General features: G+C 38.2%; 1 protein-coding gene across 1 annotated transcript in view; it reads right to left on the bottom strand.

Annotated features, from left to right (window-relative positions):
• The window catches only part of CLN5 (CLN5 intracellular trafficking protein), a 220,823-nt gene that overhangs the window by 107,778 nt on the left and 88,508 nt on the right, over positions 1–24,537 (bottom strand). The window contains exon 2 of the mRNA XM_044072902.1: positions 18,675–18,849. Within this exon, the coding sequence (XP_043928837.1) occupies positions 18,675–18,849 (175 nt within the window). The remainder of the gene's footprint in view (positions 1–18,674; positions 18,850–24,537) is intronic.

The raw sequence follows: 24,537 nt of genomic DNA, 5'->3' as shown, positions 1-24,537 counted from the left end.
ACTTGTCACCCTTGGGATTCTGGATACTGGCTAAGGCTCTTGCCACCCCTATAGTGCCTTTTTTAGGCAAGATTCAAATGACAAATTCACCACAGTAACAGGTACAAGCAAGCAAAATTTGAGGGTAATGCTACTTAATGCTAGAAGTCTAAACCTCAAAATGCACTCACTTGAGGCACTCCTTAAAATGGAGAACATCGACATCTGTGCAGTGACAGAGACCTGGTTCAAGGCTCCAGAGAGCACCCCTGCATTACCAGGCTATAATTCATACCACATCTTTCGGCCACCTAACCTGGACCGAAGCACTAAAGGCGGAGGCGTGTCCATATTCATTTAAGGATATCCACACCTCCAGGCCAGATGCTCAGCATAATGCATCCGAGATTATCCAAGTGCAACTAACTATGGGCAAGACCGCAATCCAAATTATAGCTTGCTACAGATCCCCCACCATGCCCCAGGACTCCCACTCTCCTCATTTCTTGATACACTGGAAAATATTGGGGTAGAACCTAACACCCTAATAATGGGCAATTTCAACTACCCCACCATTAACTGGGAAAACTACTCATGTACCAACTCTTGTGCTCAACGTTTTTTGGAATTCGTAAATTCCAACGCTTTGGATCAGCTTATCCACACCCCCCCCACCAGGAGTAGCAATATCCTAGACCTGGTCATTACCAACATGGGAAACCGGTGTTCCACACCAGAGGTCAATTCCTCATTGGTCAGATCCGACCACAAGCAAATCACCCTAGACATTCACATCCCATCCCCACCCCCCATTAGGGAAACCACCGTAAAAAAATTCTCTAAAGCCAACTTCATGCTTCTTAGGACAGAAGTGGCAAACGTCACAACACCCATGCTGATGGACAATAGAGGTACGACTGCTGAATCCTATACAATTGCACTTTATAAGCACTTACACGAGTGCATGGATCATGTAATCCCTAACAGAACCAAGATTCTATCCTCCAAAAAAGGAAGCCAATCTGGTGGTCCCTTGCCATAAATAAACTCTACAACAGAAGAAAGAAACTGTTGCAAAAAAGAGTAAAATCCCATGACTGGAGGAACTCCATGGTCAGCCTCAGTAAGAAGCTGAGATCCCTCATAAAATCCTCCAAAGCTAGTTATGAAAACAAAATCGCCACTGATTCTAAAGACAACTACAAAGCATTCTATAGCTATGTCAAGAATCTCAATGGCAACACTCAGATCTGCTCTGAGTTACAGCACAATGGCACTAAATATACAAACCAACTGATATTGCCTACATCCTGGCAGATAGGTTCAGTGCTAACTTTACCCCTCTCTCATCCCCTAAAGGGCCCATCTCTATACCGAAAGAATGCAAAGTTCCTGTAATCACGGCTGCACAGGTAAAAAAAACACACTCTCCAAAGCCAAGAACACAACATCCATGGGACCTGACAACATCCCAAGCTGTGTTCTACATGAACTACATAACGAACTGGCACCCCACCTAAGTACCATGTTCAATCATAGCCTCACCTCAGGCTTTGTGCCCACTGAATGGCACACAGCAATGGTTATCCCACTCCACAAGGGGGGAGCCACCACGGTCCCCAGGAACTACCGCCCCATTAGCCTGACGAGCCAGGTCTGCAAGGCTATGGAACGTATCACCATGGAACTTAAAAACAATGACATTGGTAATCTCCAAACTCTGGACCCTACCCAGCTCGGGTTTGCAAAAGGCAGATCATGTCTCCTAAACCTGATAGACTTCTTTGAAGCGGTTGCCAAAGCAGTAGATGAGGGTAAGGTGGTTCACACAGCTTATCTAGACCTCACCAAGGCTTTTGACACCATCCTCCACTCTGGAATTATAGATAAACTCACTAAACTAGGTATAAATCCCTAAGTCACAAGATGGGTTGCCAACTGGCTCACTGACAGAACCCACACTGTGAAAGTAGCAGACTCTAAATCCAACTTCAGACCAGTGACAAGTGGAGTACCACAGGGTTCAGTCCTAGATCCTCTCCTGTTTGGTATCTACTTCTCTGAAGTTCAGGCTAACACAGAAGGTCTTTGGCTAACAAAGTTCACAGATGACTGCAAACTAGGAGCCATAATCAAAACTCCTAATGATGTGGGTATCCTACAAAAGGGCCTCACTGAATCAGATGCCTGGTGTCAAATCCAAGGCTTTAAGCTCAATGCCAAAAAGTGCATTGTCATCCCTTTTGGTAAAAACTCTGTACCCATGAACTACCACATAGGCGGTAGTCTACTTAACACCGAAAGTATGATAAGAGACCTTGGGACACAGGTGGACACATCACCACAGTAATCAGGAAATCCTTCTATGTGGCACACCTCATCACAAAAGGTTTCTCATCCAGGGAAAAAGAGGTCACTGTTTCCTTCTACTCATCACTCATTAGACCCATTATAGAGTACAATGCCCCTTTTGGTATGCACCTCACAAGACATCTACAACTGGAAAGGCCAAAGAAATACCTCACAAAGAGGATTACATGCCTCAAACAGATGCCCTACGCAGTCTGTCTCAAAAAACTCTAGCTTTACTCTTTCGCATATCTCCTACTCAGAGGCGATCCCTGCCTAACATACAAGGCTATGTCAAACCCAGAGTTGTTGGACGTGTTCCACTTAAAGAAATCCCAATCCATCCGAGCTACATGCTCTAGGGATCTAAACCTTGTCACCACAATAAACAGAACATGCTGGAGGGATAGATTCTTATCCCAGAGACTTCCCATACTCTGGAACAAACTACCTATCTATATCAAACAAAGCTCCTCATTAGCACTCTTCAAGAAAAATCTTGATGATTGGATGGGAGATAGGAAATTCACCCCGGGGATCACTTCTGTGGCTCTGCTTGACAGAGGCACAGGAAAATAATTTTCTTGGGTGGCAAAAGCCACGGTACCGTTTGCTAGGCTTATATAGGCCCTAGGGCCAATAACCTGGTACCTACCTATGAACCTATAAACCAATGTCATCAGCAAACACAGCCCAGCTTTTCTTGACTACCATACCAATTATATCCTTGAATTTCTGAGTCCCTTATTTGTTTTCTCAATGGTTCTAAATATAATGCAAATAGCAAAGGGGAAAGAGGACACACATGCCTGGTTCCTCTGCTTAAGTAGAAATTATCAGAAAGGACACCAGCCATATATATCTCCTCTTAATCAACCTTATAATTTTTTCAGGAAATGCAAATGCTTCCATTCCCTGCTCATAAAGTGCCAGCTGTTGAATGCTTTCTCTGCATCAAGACCTACCAACAACAATGGTATTTTCTTAAATTCTGCTTCCCTCTGGATCATCAAGGCTCTATTAATGTTGTCAAATGTTTGCCTCCCTTCCATAAAACCACACTGATCCATATCTATCAATTTTGGCATTACTTTTGTCATTCTTTTAGCCATTATAGACATGAGCACTTTATAATCATGGTTTGGTATTGAAATGGGCCTGTATGAAGCTGGATCCAATGGATCTTTACCCTCTTTAGGTATTACAGCTACCATTGCTTTCTTCCGGGACACTGGTACTTCGCCTCTTATAAAAAGACTGTTAAAACCTTCCAGATCTTTATCATTTTTTCCCTTCCTAGCTTCAAAACTTCCACAGGAATACCATCTATTCCTGGGGACTTTCCTGTAGATGGGTTACACATCACAATTTTTATCTCATTTCCTCCTATCCTAGCCATTAGTAATTAAGCCTCATCTACCTCTTAGCTTGGCATATTTAATTCTTCCATAAACATTTCCATTTGTATCTTTTCTTGATGTCCATATTTCTCTGCTTATACAGACTTTCACAGAATTTCCAAAACATTTCTAGTGGCTCTACAGGATCTTGTTACCTGCCTTGTTATAAATTCCCTTAGCTTGGTGACAGCCCTTTCTACTTTCTGTCACCCAAGTCATTGTCCTAAACATTACTGTGCTCTAGTGTTATCAAAAAAAAAAGTTGCTTAACAGCAATCTTTCAGAAAAGAAACGTATTAACTTGAAGACAAACAAAAAACAAACCAAAAGGATGTTATAGTTGGCCACAACGAACTCCACTTTCCACAATGTTTTAGCGCTTTCATCCACCTTTTATTTTGCATGAACTTCTTCAAAAACATGGGAAATGACACAATTAAAGACTTAAATACATAATTTAACAGGAAGTGATCTCATTATTCCACCATTATTTTCTTTTTTTAAAAAGCTATAAATTGCATAAAACATTGATCAATTCAATAAACTTTGTGAAATTATTATTATTACTAATGTTGAAATACTTGGTATACTTGGTTATTTGATGTTAAAAACTCTCCATAAAATGTCCTAAAATATTATTGATATATATATATATATATATATATATATATATATGTATATGTAATGTACATGTAAATATGAATGTATGTTGTTATCTAATATTTATGTACAAAAAATTATCTAATAACTTCATTCAATCCCGGTGTTTGGTCTGCACCAAATACCAGTTGCCAAAAAGATTCTTTACATTCAAGAATGTTATTTAAATCCCCTAAATACAATCCCTTTTGAACAGCGTCCAAAATGAAGAATTCAAACTTCTTAAAATCCCTACATGTAGTTACATGCCTAGCGAGAGCATTATTTTTGTCTTTCTTTTGGATGGCAAGGCTGTGCTCATATACTCTGCGTTTAAAAATTCTCTTTGTCTTACCAATGTAGTAATTCTTACATGTAACACATGTGGCAAGATAAATCACTAATTCACTATTACAATTATAGTAATCTTTTGCCCAAAAGGTGTAATTCAAGTGCTCTACTACCACAAAAGAAGAGTTGCTCATGTACCTACATTGTTTACAGTTAGTGCAACTAAAGGTCCCTTTCTTGTTGGTGCAACTCCTAACTAAGTTTCTATTGTTGTCACTAGCATTCTTTCCGGACTCTGATAAAAGTTTTAAGTCTACAACTTTCTTGTAGGTAAATTTGGGTTTTGGACCTATGATGGACACTAAGTCCTTATTACCCAAAATAACTTTCCAATTGTTTTCAGTGATAGATTTTATTAACCATATTTCATTCACCATTGGTAATGGAAAAGCTGTTAGAAATGTTTTCTCTTCTTGTTTGTTTTTGGAAGCATCTAAGGTACATACCTTAGGTGCACATAGGGCTACCTCATCAGAAAATAAAATAGGTTTAGTCACTCCCTTTCTCAAAGGTACTACTTCACTCTCAATCTTGTCTATGAACTTCTTTGAATATCCTCTGTTCATGAACAAAGATTTTAAAAGTGTCAATTCTTTTTGAAAAATTTCTTCTTCAGAGGTTAATCTGCTCAACCGTATGATTTGACCTTTAATGACCCCTCTTTTCATGTGAGTGGGATGTAAACTGTCTTTCTGTAAATAACTATTGGCAAAGCATGGTTTTCTATAGATTTTACTTCTAAAGGTCTTTGAAATGTCATCAATAGTAAGGGTCAGATCCAAAAAAGAAATGCTCTTACCAAATTCTCCTATTTTAAAAAATAAAAAGTTCGTACTCTCATTCAGATCATGGACTAACTCTACAAACTCGTGTTGTTGCCCATTGCATATAAATAGCAAATCATCTATGTATCTCCAATATTTAATAACTTTTCCAAAAAGTGGATTTGTTGTCAAAAATGTAGTCTCCCAATTTGCCATTACAATGTTTGCAAAGGATGGAGCCACCCTTGACCCCATAGCTACTCCTGACTTTTGTTTATATATGTTGTTGTTAAATTTAAAAAAGTTGTTCTCCAAAATTAATTCCATTAAAGTACATAAGGAATTTGTTTTTGTTGCCGTAAAATCTGTATTCTTTGTTAGGTATTCTCTCATAAATTCAATACCCTTGTCCTGATCAATACTAGTGTACAAGTTTTTTGCATCTAAAGTAGCAAAAAACATGTTGTTGTCAGTAATTTTTAAATCCCTTAAATTTTCTAACAGATTCCACAAATCTTTGATGTAAAATTTGGACTTTTGAACTATGGGGTTCAATATATTATCCAACCAAATGGAAATATTTTCTGTTTTTGAATTTTTTGCCGAAATGATTGGTCTAAAGGGTGGTTTTGTATTGTTATTCTGTATTTTTGGAATACCAAAAAATGTGGCTAACCTAGGATGTTCATTATACAAAAATTCATATTCGGTTCTATCTATTTCTCCTTGACAAAACATGTCAAACATTATGGTATCCATTCTTTGGAATTTCTTTGAGACTACTTCAATATTGACCTTGGTGTATGTTTCTTTATCTTGTAACAATTCGTCTATAGATGTTATATAATCTCTGTTATTCATTATCACAAGTTTCCCACCTTTGTCCGCTTTCATTATTCTAATGTCCTTATTATTAACCAGGTTTTTTAATGCTAACTGTTCTTCGTCTATTAGGTTGTCTGTAACACTTTGTGTATTAATATGTCTAAACTCATTTTTACATAATTTTTGAAAGACTTGTAAGGTGTTTATCAACGGTGGGTTATATGTACTGGGTTTACTAATACTAACTTTATCACATGAACCATCTATTCTCAAATCTTCCATGATGTAATTTAAGTTAAGTTTTCTCAAAAAAAGTCTAAAATCTATCAGAAGTTTACCCAAATTCAGTGTATTGGTCGGAATAAAATTGAAGCCCTTTCTTAATATACTTATTGTAACAGGACTTAAATCAAAGTCTGATAAATTCAATATTCCAACTTCAAATCTGTCAATGTTATCAGTTGGAGACTGGGTCACCATCTCCGTCTGTTCGCTCCTCTGCCCTTCCCCTGAAATTGTGTGGTGTTGTGCCACTTCATAGTTCTCTTGTTCTGCTCCTGTTTCTTGTGAAAAGGAGTAGTGTTAATATTAGATGAAGAGGCTACTTTCTCAGCATAATTCATGTTGTTTTTATTCACTGAAGCATTGTTTTCAACACTAGTCGAGGGTAAGGCGGGAAAATCTTCTTCAAATCTTTCCCCATTCTGGTTAATTTCTTCCAGATTGTTGACTTTTTCTGTTTCTCTCAAAGGGGCAAAAGTTTTAGATATACTTCTATCAGAGTCATTTTGGTAACCTACTTTAGGAGGTACTGTAGAATCAATGGATATTACGTAAGCCTGATCATTCTTGTATGACAAAATGTCTCTTTTTAATTTGGATTGCTTTCTGGCTATAATAGTTGACTGATGACGATCTGCCTTAATTTCTATACCATTGTATAGATCTATAAAGTCATTGAAACTAACAAAGCCATGAATACGTTCATCCAAACTGTTGAAGTTATCGTTTAAAACATTCAACTCACTGTGGTAATGGTCTATTAGCATTTTCACCATATTAATCCCTGTTTCGTTGTATAGCTCTATCAATTGTTTACTCAACCTGTCTCCTGGAGACACACAATTGGGGAACTTCGCTGTTCGCAAGCCCCTAGGCACTATTTTTTCTCGTAATGCATTCAGTAAAATACTGTATTTCCAAATTCAACGTTATAAACTTTAAGACAAATTTCTCCAATTCATATATGCTTTTCTTACACATAGGCTTGTCATCTATAGAGGTACTTACTGTGTTTGGAACAGACACCTCCCCTATGTTTGAAAAAGGATTGTCCGTTTCTCTATTAAGGTAATTCCAAACGTTAGCTTCCGACGTTACTTGCTGTAATAGACGTCCACCTCTGAGTCCCTTATTTGTTTTCTCAATGGTTCTAAATATAATGCAAATAGCAAAGGGGAAAGAGGACACGCATGCCTGGTTCCTCTGCTTAAGTAGAAATTATCAGAAAGGACACCAGCCATATATATCCTCTTAATCCACCTTATAATTTTTTCAGGAAATGCAAATGCTTCCATTCCCTGCTCATAAAGTCCCAGCTGTTGAATGCTTTCGCTGTATCAAGACCTACCAACAACAATGGTATTTTCTTAAATTCTGCTTCCCTCTGGATCATCAAGGCTTTATTAATGTTGTCAAATGTTTGCCTCCCTTCCACAAAACCACACTGATCCATATCTATCAATTTTGGCATTACTTTTGTCATTCTTTTAGCCATTATAGACATGAGCACTTTATAATCATGGTTTGGTATTGAAATGGGCCTGTATGAAGCTGGATCCAATGGATCTTTACCCTCTTTAGGTATTACAGCTACCATTGCTTTCTTCCAGGACACTGGTACTTTGCCTCTTCTAAAAAAACTGTTAAAACCTTCCAGATCTTTATCATTTTTTCCTTCCTAGCTTCAAGACTTCTACAGGAATACCATCTATTGCTGGGGACTTTCCTGTTAATTAGTTACACATCACAATTTTTATCTCATCTCCTCCTATTCTAACCGTTAGTAATTGAGCCTCATCTACCTCTTAGCTTGGCATATTTAATTCTTCCATAAACATTTCCATTTGTATCTTTTCTTGATGTCCATATTTCTCTGCTTATACAGACTTTCATAGAATTTCCAAAACATTTCTAGTGGCTCTACAGGATCTTGTTACCTGCCTTGTTATAAATTCCCTTAGCTTGGTGACAGCCCTTTCTACTTTCTGTCACCAGAGTCATTGTCCTAAACATTACTGTGCTCTAGTGTTATCAAAAAAAAAAGTTGCTTAACAGCAATCTTTGTAAACTTGTGCATATTATCGTGGTAATCCCTTATTTCCTGCTTAGCATTCTGCAGTTGATCCTCTTCTTTTTCTGTGAGATTCTCCCTATTCTGTAATAATTTAAAATTTGTCAGTCACTCTAAATAATTCTTGTTACTTCTTAACCATAGCTTCCTTTCTTTTATTTCCACCCTGTTTTTAAACACACCTTAATTTTATCTCACTCACTAGCTATATTTTTCAGAAGAAATTTCTATCCTCTCTAATAGCCTCCTGAATAAACTCTACTATCCATTCCTTAAATTCCTCTATTTTCAACAGATAGGTAGGAAAGTGCCAGTGTCTCATTTTTATTTCATTAGTCTGTGTTTTTATTTTAGTTATTACTGGCACACAATCTAAAATAGTTATTGGGTGCATATCAAGTCCTTCAAGTAAACACACATGTTCTTGTGAAATGTAAATTCTGTCTAGCCTAGTCCAATCCAGTTGGGGAATAATAAGTAAACTTACTCTGAACTCCTATTACTAAACCTGTGTTATGTGTGTTAACTCCTATTACTGAATTTGCATCTTCCATGCCAAATATTTTCATAAAGTTCTTCAAAGGTCTAACCTCCTTTGTTATATACATGTTCACTGCTGCAAATCACATCCCAGTCCCCACCTATAAGTAATATTCCTTGCTGAACAATGATTATTTCTCCAATAATTTTCTTACGCTTCATTATAGCAGTTTTAGGTGGAATATAAATACATGCCAGTGTAATCCTCCTCCCTTGCCGGTAGAACCTTAGCACAGCACTGCAAATCTGCCATGATTATTTTTTTTTATCCTCTTCTATCACTATTGGAGCTCCTCTTTCAATTAATATAAGTAGTCAACTTTTCCTTTGTCCCAGGTATTCAGCTGAATAACCATCCTAAAAACCTTTCTTTACCAAACTGACATGTTCAGTTCTAAGTGTATTGCCTGTAACATAGCTATTTGCATTCTACATTTTTTAATATAGTTTGCTACTTTTTCTTTTTTGTATTTATCTGTGAGACTGTTGACATTTAAAGACATTACAGAAAGCACCACTGTATTAAAGGTTATTATTCCCACCTATTATGTAGAACACCTTTTTTGTTAAATGTCTAGTTCCAGCTTTTGTGTTACATGCCTACACTGTTTGGCAGGTTGAACCTTTATACAGTTTTTTGTTGTCATATCCATTTAAGCCTATGCCACATCTTACAAAACTTTTTGTTTTATTAAAAGCCCTCAAACAAAAAAAAGAAACACACCCCAATAACCCCCTAAAACATATTAACTTAACATTAATAGACAAAACTATGTATATCTTCAAATTGAAATTTTACCTTCCTAAAAGGAACAAAAGTCCCAAACTGAAAGCACACCCACAAACTTGAGTTAACCTAAAAGAAAGGTTATGCATGCTAAAATGCATGGTGCAGCCTGTGCTTCTACTATGTGCTAACTGTTTTTGTCTTAGCTTTATAGCTCTCCCTGCTGGGAAAACCACTGAATGCTTTCAGAGAATATTATGTCATAACCAATTTCTCTGTTCTTTTCCTCAGCCAATCACTCTCCACCAGACTGTAGCCAATTTCCCTTTTTCAGACTGTCTCCATGGAGACAGCCAGCCAGTTTCTCCTTATCACGTTGTTGCCATGGAAACATGAAGACCGGCTGGAGAATTGCCACTAAGCAAATCTGAATTTGCTAAAAAAATCATAACATTCAATATTCTTTTACATTTTCTTGTTCTTTCTTAAAACCAAATCAGTCTAAGGTCCTTAATCCAGTCATCGCCTATGCAAGAATGAGAAAAACACAAATTTTTCTCTTGGCATGCTTTTTAACCAGACTTTTTCTTTTACATTGCAGTGCTACTTTTCTTAAAACTCAACAGAAAGAAAAAGAGAAGAAGGGAGAAAGAAAAGAAAAAAAAGAATAGCCAGCAGCACTTGTTTACAATCCCAATTACACTTAAAAGTAACTGAGAAAACTTAACTTTATAGCATGAAAAGAAAACCACACACCGCAAAAACAGCACTATTTAAGAAAAAATAGTTACTAACAATTAACTTTCTCTCTCCTCTTCCCCTTCCCAACTTTTTGAACATTAATGATACTTTAGAGTCCCCCAAAAGTCCAACAAATTCTGAAAAAGTCCAATATTTTCAGTTTTTTGTCTGTCATATTTCACAAATATAATTACTGCACTGTAAACCCTAAGGTACTGGTTTTATTCCTGTACATATTAATCTTCCAAATCCTGTCTCTGCTTCATTTCCAACATACTGTTGATTCTTCTAGTCAACTCTTGTATTGCCTTCCTTCTCTCCAACATTTTCCACTGAAACATTGGATAAGGTTTCACAGGTACAGTCTTTCCGTGGTCTTTATTACCAGAAGAACAAGAAACAGAATCTCACTCTGTTTCACAGTTTCAGTTCACTTTTTTGGACAAACTTTTGTATTTCCCCCTAAGCATATACTTCGTCAAAAAAAAGATTTTGTCCCTCCAGGGAAGAATGCCTTGAAGACAGCTGGGTACAGCAGTCTGAATCTCACACCTGCATCCCTACATTCCCTGAATAATGGAATAAATTTGCTCCTGTTCTGCCTGGTGTACAATGAGTAATCATTATCCATAAAGACTCTGCTGCCTCCCACTTTTAGTAGTTTGTCCTTCTGCCACAGTTTTGTCAGAATCAACTCCTTCTGCTGGTAGCATTGCATTGTCGCTATTAAAGGTATAGGTTGCTTTCCCATAGCCAAGTTTGGAGCATGCACATGATTTGCCCTTTTAACTAACAACTGCTGCTGTGGAATACCAGCCCATTTGCTTATTTGTGCTTTCATAAAATTAACGCAGTCTGCTCCTTCCAGGCTCTCTGGTATAGCTGAAAATCTGAGTTTTCCCTACGTGCTCTGTCTGCTAATTTTATTATTTTTTTAAACATCTCTTCCTGAGCAGTCTCATATTCAGCCAGCGTTTTCTTCATTTCGACCTCTGAGTTTTGCAGCTTTATCACCTCATCTGAATATGTGTTTAAAGCTTCTTCCATTTTTTCCAACCTTTTGTTGTTTGTGTTGATATACTCCATCAGTTTTCATTTATTTTAACCAGGTCTGTGTGCAGTTGTCTTCTTTCTTCCTGTAGGTTACTGGAATTCATGTCTGGAGATTGCCCTGATTTTTGCTGAACAGCTGCAGAACTTTCCCAAGTCAGTGCTTCTTCCTCACTTTTTTTTTCCAGACCCTCTGTATTTCTTTTTTCCTGGCATCCAGGCAGTACACTTACTAGCCAGTTAATGAAATTTACCCATAAACTCAAGTCTATGGCCACCTCTGCTGAGTTTCTGTTTCCACAATGGGAGAGCTAGAATTAAGCTGCTACTTAATGTGCAGCCATCTTGAATGTCCACACCAGAATCACTTTTAATCCATACTCCTAAATACTTCATTTTATCATGTCCCCATAAATATGGATATTGCTGGACCAATTCATGTGTGGGGAAATAATTTACCAGAATTGCCTTTGTTTTAACTTCATTAATTTTGTATCACCAAAAGATTTGAAAACTGTCTTAAAAGGTTCCACAACACCGTAATGTCTCTTTCTGGGTTTTGTCCAGTATACAATATTATTTACAAATAGAGCCAGCTTTTCTTGGCTACTATACCAATTCTATCCTTCAATTTCTGAGTTCCTTATTTTCTTTGCCAATGGTTCTAAAAATAATGCAAATAACAAAGGGGAAAGAAGACACCCCTGCCTGGTTCCTCTGCTCAAGGAGAAATTGTCAGAGAAGACCCCACCCAGTTTAATTTTCACCTCTGATCCCTCAAATATCCTCCTAATCAACCTTATATATTTTTTTCAGGAATTGCAAATGCCTTCGTTGCTCTGGCTTATAGAGTCTCAGCTTACTCTCTCAAATGCTTTCTCTGCACCAAGAGCTGCCAACAACAACAACAACAACAATAGTATGTTTTTACATTCTGCTTTCCTCTGGATCATCAATGTTCTGTTAATGTTGTTAAATGTTTGCCTCCCCTCCACAAAACTATACTGATCCATATCTATCACTTTTGTCATTACTTTTGTCATGCTTTTATCCATTACAGACATAAACACTTTATAATCATGGTTTGGTATTGAAATGGGCCTGTATGAAGCTGTATCTGGTGGATCTTTACCCTCATTAGATATTACAACTAGCACTGCTTTCTTCCAGGATGCTGGTACTTCTCCTCCTCTTAAAATACTGTTAAACAAAACCTTCCACATCTTTATTAATTTTTCCTTCCTAGCTTCCAAACTTCCACAGGAATACCATCTATTCCTGGGGACTTTCCTGTAGATGGGTTGTACATCACAATTTTTATCTCATGTCCTCCTATCCTGACCGTTAGTAACTGAGCCTCATCTACCTCTAACATGGTATATTTAATTCTTCCATAAACATTTCCATCTTTTCTTGACTTCTATATTTCTCTGCTTTATGCAGACTTTCATAGAATTTCTGAAACATTTCTAGTACCTCTACAGGATCTCGTTACCTTTCTTGTTATAGGCTCCTTAAGTTTGGTGACAACCCTTTCTACATTCTGTTGCCTGAATCATTGCATTAAAAGTATTTGTGCTCTATTGTTATTATCAAAAAACAGTTGCTTGACAGCAATATTTCTAAACTCTTGTATATTATCGAGGTAATCCCTTATTTTCTGTTTAGCATTCTGCAATTGATCCTCTTCTTGTTCTGTGAGATACCTCCTATTCTGCAATACTTTAACATTTCTCAGTCCCTCTAAATAATTTTTGTTACTTCTTAACCATAGCTCCCTTTCTTTTATTTCCACCCTATTTTAAACTACATCTTAATTTTATCCCACTCACTAGCTATATTTTCAGAAGTAATTCATATCCTCTCGAATAGCTCCCAGATACTCTCCACTACGCATTCCTTAAATTTCTCTCTTTTCAAGTGATAGGTGGGAAAACACCAGTGTCTCATTTACATCTCATTACTCTGTGTTTTTATTTTAGTTATTATTGCCGCATGATCTGAAACAGTTATTGGGTGCGTACCAAGACCTTCAATTAAGTGCACATTTTCTTGTGAAATGTAAATCTAGCTAGACTACTCCAGTTTTCATATCTTGAGGAATAATATGTACATTCACTCCGAACTCCTATTAACAAATTCACATCTTCTATGCCAAATATCTGTATACATTTCTTCAAAAATCGACCCTCCTTTGTTATACTTTCCCTTTTGGGACCCCTGAACATATCTTCACTGCTGCAAATCAAATTCTAGCCCCCACCTATAAGTAATTTTCCTTGCTGAAAACTGATTATTTCTCCCAGAATTTTCTTAAGCTCCATTATAGCAGTTTTAGGTGGAATATTAATACATGCCAGTAGAATCCTCCTCCCTTGAAAGTAGCCCCTTAGGACAATAAATCTGCCATTATCTTTTTTATCCTCTGCTATTACTACTGGAGCACATCTTGTAATTAATACAAGTACTCCTCTTTCCTTTGTCCCAGATATTCCTCTGAATAACCATCCTGAAAATGTTTCTTTATCAAATTCACATGTTCAGTTTTTTCCAAGTATGTCTCCTGTAACATAGTGGTTTGCACTTTACATTTTTAATGTAGTTCACTATTCTTTCTTTTTGTATTCATATGTGAGAACACTAACATTTAAAGGCAGTACGGAAAACATCATTGAATTAAAAAGTTATTATTCTCACCTATTATGCAGAACACCTTCTTTGTTAAATGTCTAGTTCCAGCTTTTGTGTTACATGCATACACTGTTTGCCAGTTCGAACTTTAATACAGTTGTTTCTTTTCATATCTATTTGAGTGTATGTGACATATTACAAAACTTTTTGTTTTATTGAAAGCCCTCAAACAAAAAAACAAAGAAAACCCCAATACCCCCTCAAACCTATTAATTTAATACTAACACATAAAACTATGCACATCTTCAAATATTGAAGTTTAACACTCCTAAAAGGAACAAATGTCCCAAGCTAACAGCTACACTCAAAGACTTGAGTTAACCTAAAGGAAAGGTCATTCATGCTAAGATGCATGGTGCAGCCTGTGCTTCTACTAAGTGCTGTTTTTGTCTTGTCTTTACAGCTCTCCCAGCTGGAAAAACACTGAATGCTTTCACAGAACATTATCTCCTAGCCAGTTTCTCTTCCCCCCAGCCCCCCCCCAGCTAATCACTCTCCACTAGACTATAATCCATTTCTCTTTATCACATTGTCTCCATGGAGACATGAGAAGCAGACAGATAATTTCGCATTACCAGATTGTCTTCACGGAGACATGAGAACCAGACAATCAATTTCTCTTCATCAGATTTCCATTGAGAGATGGGGACCAGATAGAGAACTGCTAATAAGCATACATTCATTTGTTAGAAAAAGCCTCATAATATTCAATATTATTTTTCATTTACTTGCTTTCTCTTAAAACTTGTTACTAAATCAATCAAAGAACCTTAATCCAGTCATTGCCCCATGGAAGAATGTGAAAAAGCACATTAATGTTTCTTTTGTCATGCTCTTTTAACCAGGCTGTTTGTTTGTTTGTTTGCTGGTTTTTACCTTGCACTGCCTACATTTCTTATAACTGAACAAGAAGAAAGAGAGAAAGGGGAAGGAAAGGAAAACAAAGGAACCGCTGCACCTATATACAATCCCCATTACACTTAAAATAACTAGGACTTTACTTGATAGCATGCAAAGAAAACCATACACTACAAAAATAGTACTATTAAGAAAAACATTTTCTTTACTTACAGTTAACTTTGTCCCTTCTCTTCCCCTCCCCCAAAGCATTTTTCTGAACATTAATGACATGAAGTATGGCATATACTTTATAGAGTCCACCACAATTCCAACAAATTCTGAAAAAGTCCCAATATTTCCAGATTTTCTTGTTCTGTTATACTTCACAAATATAAATATTGCACTGTAATCCCACATTAAGTTAATGGTTACATTACTGTTCATCTCCATCTTCCAAATCCTGACTCTAGTCCATTTCCAATGTACTTTCTATTCTTGTAGTCAACTCTAGTGCTCCCTTTCTTCTCTCCAACATTTTCCTTTGAAAAATTGGACAAGGTTTCACAGGTACAGTCTCTCTGTGGTCTTTACTACCAGAAAAACAAGTAGCAGAATCTCATCCTGTTTCACAGCTCACTTTGCTGGACAAACGTTTGTATTTCCTCCTGAACTTTGTCAAAAAATGATTTGTACCTCCAGGGAAGAATACCTTTAAGATAGCTGGGTATAGCACTGTGACTCTCACACCTGCACCTCAACATTCCCTGAATAGTGGAATGAATTTACTGCTCTTCTGCCTGGTGTATGAGTAATCATTCTCCACAAACACTCTGTCTATCACTTTTAATATTTTGTTCTTCTGCCACAGTTTTTCAGAATCAGCTCTTTCTGTTGGTAGAATTGCATCTTTACTATTAAATGTCTTGGCTGCTGTGACAAAGGGGGATACTGCCAGTCCAGCTATCTGGAATTTTGTAAATAATTACATGTCATTTGTGAATATTAATGTGATTTATACAGAAGTGTAGCAAAAGGAGATATGGCCAGCCAGCTATCTGGAATTTTGTAAATAATTATGTCTGTGAATATCAATATGACTCATATAAGATGTTTGTGTTACAAATGTATTAATGCTGTATGTCATATAAGATGGTTGGTACAGACATGTCCTGAAGAGGTATTTTGCAAAGTGCTTAAAATGTAAACACAGCATGCCCTACTGGAATAGAACAGAAATGTGCCTATACATTTGTAACTCTTTAAATGTACATATATTATACAGGAAGAAACTGGAATACAGAAGGTTAACTTGCAAAACATGAGAAAAATAGCTGAAATTAAATTACTTTATGGATGGGCCATAAAAATATGTTATCTTTCAGTTTCAGTGGACCAACAGACACAATTTCTGTATTGTCTTAGACGTTTTGTATTGTTTTATGACTTCCAAGATCTGCAAAGTTCTGAGGAAAAGCCCTTGTGCTACTATTTTCACAGGTACATGCTAAATGCTGCTAGCCTTGAGCAGTGGGGGTTTTACCTGGGATAAAGTCAGATGACAAGAAATTATGTCATTCTGCAAGCTATTCCAGCAGTAATAGCTGAGATATTAATTTAAGAAGCCTCTGAGAGAGGGACAGCATTCTGTATTCTGTCTTTGACCTGGCAACATCAGCTAGTAGATCTATTCACCACATCTGCCTTGCTGCTCTAATTAAGTAAGTCTAGGGAACAGTACAGTATAATTCTTTTTGATATAGTCAGGAATATAGCAAAACTTAATTTACATGTTATTTGAGACTGTCTTGCAATGTTGTTTTAAATATTTGCTGTGATTTTGAACTCTGATGTTAATGCATCTCTCTCTCTCTCTCTCTATATATATATATAGATATATATACACACATGCACACAAACACATATATTTAGCATTGTCTTGTTTTTTTATTATTTATTATTAAAATATAAGTAAGCCTTTCATTGTGGCTGCTCTGTCTAGAAATATTTAAGTTCTGAGAGTATTTATTTGGTGATACTGTGGGTCACTCCTAATAGCCTTGCACTTGGTCACACTACCATTTGTATTAACACGAATGTTACACAGTAAGATTGGACACCCTTTATTAAGGGCCATAAAGTAGTTGATAAGGAGTTGGCTTGTGGCAATGATAACTACTTTATAGTCTGGGCAAAATGGGGCATAGCTAGTAAACTTGTGGCAGCCTTTCCCAGGTGTGTGTGTGTGTGTGTGTGTGTGTGTGTGTGTGTGTGTGTGTGTGTGTATATAAATCAAACCTCAAGGTTTGTGTGTGTCAGCTACTTAGGCAGGGGCAAGAAGCACTGTTTGGACAGAGAGGGTGCTGGAGGTCTTGGCTTGGCCACTCAGCTGAGATCTCAACTCTATACCTGTGCCAATGGGGAGTCTTACTGGGGATCTGGAGAAAGAGGGAGAAACCAGCATCGGACTGTCTGTGGTCGGTCTCTGTGTGCTCTTAGGGGAAATTGCACTTGATGCAGAGATCTGTATCTGGTAATACTGTGTGTGTACCTGTCATCCTCCCAGTGTACATCCCCCACTGGTGAAAGTGGTTAGAAGTGAGGCTACTTGATTACTGGTCCAGTGGTGGGGCATCACAGCTGCTTTCTCATAGCTAGGTTTGGTGCAAGCACATGGCGTGCTCTTTCAACTAACAACTCCTGCTGTGGAATACCAGTTTATATGCTTATTTGTGCTTTCATAAAATTAATGCAGTATGTTCTTTCCAGCTTCTCTGGATAGCTGAAAATCTTGGGTTTTGTCTACATACTATGTCCTCTATTATTTTTTAAACATGTCTTCCTGAGCAGTCTCACATTCAGCCAGAATTTTCTTCATTTCATCCTCTGATTTTTGCAGCTTTATCACTTCATCTGAATATCTTTTTAAAGCTTCTTCCATTTTTCCAGCCTTTTGTTGTTTATGTTGATATATTCCATAAGTGTTTTGTTTATTTTAACCAGGTCTGTGAGCAGTTGTCTTAAATCTTCCTGTAGATTACTGGAAGTCATGTCTGGAGATTGCATTACTTTTTGCTGAATAGCTGCAGAATTCTCCCCAGCCAGTGTTTCTTCCAAGTGCTTTGTTTTTATTTTGTTCTGGCATCCAGGCAGTACACTTATTAGCCAGTTACTGAATTTACCGATAAATACTGGCCTTCTCTGTTGTGTTTCTGTTTTCACATTGGGAGAGCCAGAGTTAAGGTGTGCAGCCATCTTTGAAGTTGATTCTAAGCATTTTTTAATTTAACTTTACGCACAGGACATCAATTTCCTTCTGTACAGTGACAATTACATTACATGGAACATACACAGCTGTATGTCCAAACTTAAAAAAGAAAAAGTAAAAATATTTAAGAACAACATTTCATCTTAGAGCTACTACTTACAAAGTGACCCAGCAGGTCCCCAAATTTGAACTCCCATACAGGAGCTTGTAGTCTGAAGACTTCTATGATGTCACTGTCTTTCATAAGGGGAATGCTTCCATCTGTAGGTCCAGTGGGGCAAAAGGGATAGACTGCTTGGCAGTAAGAATCTGCTTTAGGTCGATGATCAAAGCGCCTGTGGATAAAACAAATTAGAAGTGCTCAGTGGTATTTTTAATTTTTAGTGCTTTAGTATCATGAAAAGTTCCATCATTAGTCATGTCTAACTAGTACTACAGATCCTCCTTCCCAGCAATACAATGGATGTACATAATGAAGAGTGGGTGGTCTTGTGGACTGTTTCTGTCGCTTAAAAAATGCAATCTGACTTCCAAGGCTGAAAACAAGCGCTATAGTAATTTCTGGGAGATGCGGCTGAAGGAAAAAAATATCCTTGAAATAGGAAAGGGGAGCCTAATGGTACTTACCACAGAAGTTAAAAGTTAAACTGCAGTAAGGTAAGGAGGCATTCAGAAAACTACCATAATTTTTGCAAAGCACTGTGTGGCTGCTTAACGAACGTTGACTAATTAAGTCCACCAACAGCAGATATGATGGTAATGAGTGAAACTATAAAAATACATAGTAAATATGTAAATGAAAAGGAAGACCAGCACTGACCAAACAGTGCAAACATTGATAAAAGATGTCACCCGTTGTAATGAAAAATGCAAGGTGTTCATTATCTGAAGTCCAGCATAACAAAAAAAAGCTAAACTACTTACCTATTTTTGCTGTTCATCTTGTAAAGGTAAGTAAAAGCTATATTGGATTTTGAGCAAAAACATTGGGCTTCATACCTACCATTAGTCTTCCAAGCATTAGTGCTGTATTCCTACTGAACTATTCTACCACCTAGCTTTCCCAAGTGGGTCTGTAAGAATAAGGCAATGAAATACTAGTCAAGAAAACAAAAGTTCAAAATCAAATCAGTCATAGAGGCACTGCTTCTACCAGACATTCTGGTCAGATCTAAGATCCCAGATACATAGTATTTAAAACACCACAAATGTTAAACAAACATCATGCCCATTAACAGTGGGAAAAAGTGACAATACTGATGTTACTGTAAGACTGATGTTTAATTAAAAATACAAGCATTTCTGCAGTCGGCAAGCTCCTACCTATACTTCTTGCACTATTGTGACTTTAAGGGTCACACTCTAAAAGAAAGTTGCATACAGCGCAGCTCACTGAAGGAAGATATAGGTGTATTAGCAGTAGACATAATTCAATAATGATGGAAAAAGAAGTACAAGTAATAATTTATTCACTGTAGGATAACTGTGGACTCTGCAAGTCTGCCAGATTCCAAAAACAATGGGTGAGCCTAACGACAATAAAATGCAACAGAATAGTGTGCCAACAATTTTATAAATGCACTCAGAGGAGATCATTTATACTTACCATTTTGCCTTACAATTCCTGACAAATTTCTAAGCAAACGATTGCACAGAATATTACTTTTCTTTTTCAAGGCACGCTACATTTAATGCACTACAGCAGGCCAGGATACTACAAGCCACACTACAGGATGATCTGCAAGTGCTTCCCAGAAAGCAGCCAGTAAGACTATGAGCCAGACTACAGTTAAGCCAGCTCTCTAACCAGGAAAGAATAGATAGGTATAGGTTAGACAGAGAGCTGGTGCAGGATGTGTGTACCCCCACATGTGTTTATGCAGTTTGCAGGGTAACCCAGTCCCAGGAGAAACAAAAGTGTGTCTGAGTCTGGGTATAATGGCCTCTGGGGCATTCCAGCGGCATACAGGTAATGCTGTAGGAGTGTTTCAAGACAGCTGTCAGTAACATTCTAGGACAGTTCCTGGCAGTAATGTACAGGAAAGTGGATGAATTCATCTTCTTCCCAGGAATTGCCATGGAGCGAAGAACTGCTATGGAACTCCTATGCCATCACCAACTTTCCCCATGTCCTCTGAACAACTGACTGCACCCACCTACCAACCAAACCTCCAGCATCCGATGATGCCAAACAATAAATCAACAGAAAGAGTGGCCATCACTCAACTGTCAGTCTATGGACTCTGCAGATGACCTTATTATCATTATCATGGCAACACACCACAGAAGTGTATATGATGTGACATTCTGGATGGAAAGCAGTCCGAGGGATGCTTTCAATCATGGTAAGATTACAGAGGGGCTCTTGATCTATCAACAGTAAGCAAGAGGTGTTTTAACTTCTGCAAACAGGTGACTGCAGTTATCCACATGAACCTTGGCTTATGATGCCATCCAAAAGCCTGCTGGGAATGCATACAAAAGAGTGTATGCCATGGACATGGAACACCACTGAGCAGGTATTATGCTGAACATATCTGGGGTACACTGCAATACACACTAGAGAAGGCATCACAAATGTTCAGTGTGTGTGCCATGCTACACAACATGCCAACCATGAAAAATGATGGCTTGCCAACTTTAGGCATGGGTGATCTACCCCAAGAACCCCATATGTCTGACATGGAGCTATCCAAACTGCCACAGGATGAACCGGAGGACACACGGGTAAAAGCAACCAGGTGTGGCCAATGGAGGCTGTTGCCATTGTAGATAAAGCACTAATGTTCATATAGTGTTGCCCTATTACAGCAGCATAGCATACAACTACAGGAAAAAGGCCAGCAGTTGTCTAAATGGAAAATCATACATACCTTAACCACAATATCATCAGCCAAACAGTATACACATATGTGTGCTACAGGAATGAGCACATCTGGATGACTAGTGAATAACAGTAAGCACCGGACAACTGTAGGCAAGGTATATTGCCAAAGACTACACTGACGTGTGTGGCACATCTAAGATGCACATAACAGAAAGTGTTGATGGCAAGGTAGGCAGTAATCATATGGATGATTAGTGTCTGTATATAACAGCATTACTGTCAGTATGTCAACCCTTACAGGAATGTGCATGGGTGAAGGTACCATAAGGAATAGATTGTATATGTGGGGGTTGTACAGTAATATTGAGTTACATTACACATCATATGAATGTGTAACACCATAGGACAACAGCCTAAAAAGCAGAAAACCGGTGCAATATTAACAACATGGTAAGGTGTGACAACAAATTCACATATCTGACAAGGTCCATACATGTTATATGCCTCTCCTGTCAGACATAAGATGATATAATACACAGGTGGGTGGAATGGCAAGAATCATCCAAATGTATAAATACATGATATACAACAAAACATCAAGGACAGGTATGACAAAGTATCCATGAAACATGCAGCAATGTTGTAGTAGAGCCATCACATCTACAGGGGTGTGTGTAAGCAGATATGAATGGAAATGCACAGAAGTAAAGTACACTTCATCAAGGATATCAAAGGTGAGAACTGAAATCATAGCTTCACATTCGGTTGAGGGGGAGGCATGTGCATTAACATAATTACCTGACATAAGTATCACCAGTATGCACAATGACATACATCTGTGCATGCAGAAATGGCAGACCACAATGGAATGTTAACTTAAGTAATAAATGCTGTAGTCTTTGTTGCTATGCTGATGCTTTAGAGATATGACTGATGTATGTCAAGCAGCAACAGCAGGTTAAATAGCAGCAAGATGAAAAGCATATTAAGCATTAAGGTAGGTAATAGATTAAAAGTAGTATCACAAGTGCAAATATGTACAAAAAGACAGCAGTTTACTATGTAACCTACAAGTAAAAAAAAAGCCTGTAGCAAGTGATAAACCACTAACAGGTAAGAAAGGCAGTGGTCAGAACAGAGGTCATCATTGCCAAAGGATTAGGATGATGCAACAGGACAGACACTGGATTAACTGCCAGTCTTACACTAACACAGTCTAAGGTGCTCATGCTGATGCCTCAAACCATGGTCTTCTCTGCTCCTGCCACATCTGGAAACACTATGTCCACAGTGCTGTACCGATAAGCTGGATGTGGTAACATTAAAAGGTTGGGAACAGCGTGAGTATAAGCAGTACTGCGATGTGTATGTCTGGACATGACTGCTGGGCTCCGAACAGGACCAGCAACAGCAAATGTGCATTCCCATTACAGCACAGACAATAACATATGAGGGCCAAGTGTGGGTCTACTGAAAGAGGATATGCCTCTTCCCACTGAAGGTAATCTGCACATGTGTATCAGGACACATAACACCCAGTTTGTGCTATGGCACTGCTCCAGCACCACTGAACAAAGCTTTCAATATAGTGTGCAACAGATATCACTCTATCATTTTGTACAGGCAATGCTGCCATGTCCTCACCAGGCCTGTACTCCTGACCCTCATGTAACACATGCAGCTGGTTGTACTACATGATCAGTAACCTTAGCAAATGCACACAGGTCATTTCCATGACATCACTGTGAATGTTCATGTACCTGTGAGAGTTGCCATACAGTAGCTGACACGTCTTCACATCAACTACATTCCTACATGCAGTATGATGGACAGTATCACTCTGTTGTGGGACAGAGGCACCATCACTACCAGCCAACCTGAGGACAGTGGGTCATGGTCATCGTCTAGACCAATATCTGATGTCACTACATCATCGGATCAGTTGACCACACTATCTTCCCAATCTGTGGCTGTACCATGAACCACAGGACTGTCCTCCCGCATCATATCCCAACTCAGGATCTGTGGAAGGGCTTGTGTAGGAGGCAGAAAATGGACATGCTGAAAATGCATAGATGATACATGCCATATATATTTACAGACTGCAAATGAGGCAGGATATGTCTCAAATATTTTGACAAATATCTAACAACAATAATTATGGATATATCAACTTACCAGGTCAGTATGGTTGAGGGTGATGGAATGTTTTCAGACAGCAGTGAAAAGCCATATTAGTCAAAAAGCAAACATAGGTTCATAGGTAGGTACTAGGCTATTGGCCCTAGGGCCTATATAAGCCTAGCCAAAAAGGTACCCTGGCTTTCGCCACCCAAGAAAATTATTTTCCTGTGCCCCTGTCCAGCAGAGCCACAAAGGTGACCCCCAGGGTGAATTTCCTATTTCCCATCCAATCATCAAGATTTTTCTTGAAGAGTGCTAATGAGGAGCTTTGTTTGATATAGATAGGCAGTCTGTTCCAGAGTATGGGAAGTTTCTGGGACAGGAATCTATCCCTCCAGCATGTTCTGTTTATTGTGGTGACAAGGTTTAGATCCCTAGAGTGTGTAGCTCGGAGGGATTGGGATTTCTTTAAGTGGAGCATGTCCAACAGCTCTGGGTTTTACACAGCTTTGTATGTTAGGCAGAGATCGCCAGTGAGTAGGCAATATGCGACAGAGTAAAGCTGGAGTTTTTGAAACAATCTAAGTAGGGCATCTGTTTGAGGCCAGTAATCCTCTTTGTGAGGTAAATCTGCGGCCTTTCCAGTTGTTGTAGATGTCTTGAGGTACATACCAAAAGGGGCGTTGTACTCTATAATGGGTCTAATGAGTGATGAGTAGAGGGGAACAATGACCTCTTTTTTCCTGAATGAGAAACCTTTTGTGATAAGGTGTGCCACATAGAAGAATTTTCTGACTACTGTGGCGATGTGATTATCAAAGGAGAGACTATTGTCCACCTGTGTCCCAAGGTCTCTTATCACACTTTTGGTGTTAAGCAGACTACCACCTATGTGGTAGCTCATGGGTACAGAGTTTTTACCAAAGGGGATGACAATGCACTTTTTGGCGTTGAGCTTGAGGCCATGGCTTTGACACCAGGCATCTGTCTCAGTGGGGCCCTTTTGTAGGATGTCCACATCGTTAGGAGTTTCAATTATGGCTCCTAGTTTGCAGTCATCTGCAAATTTAGT

The sequence above is a fragment of the Protopterus annectens genome, chromosome 5.part1, assembly GCF_019279795.1.
Source record: "Protopterus annectens isolate FY-2018-M chromosome 5.part1, PAN1.0, whole genome shotgun sequence".
In the NCBI taxonomy this organism is placed as follows: Eukaryota; Metazoa; Chordata; order Ceratodontiformes; family Protopteridae; genus Protopterus; species Protopterus annectens.
Note: the sequence above shows the minus strand (reverse complement) of the source record. Positions and strands in the feature narration are given on the sequence as shown.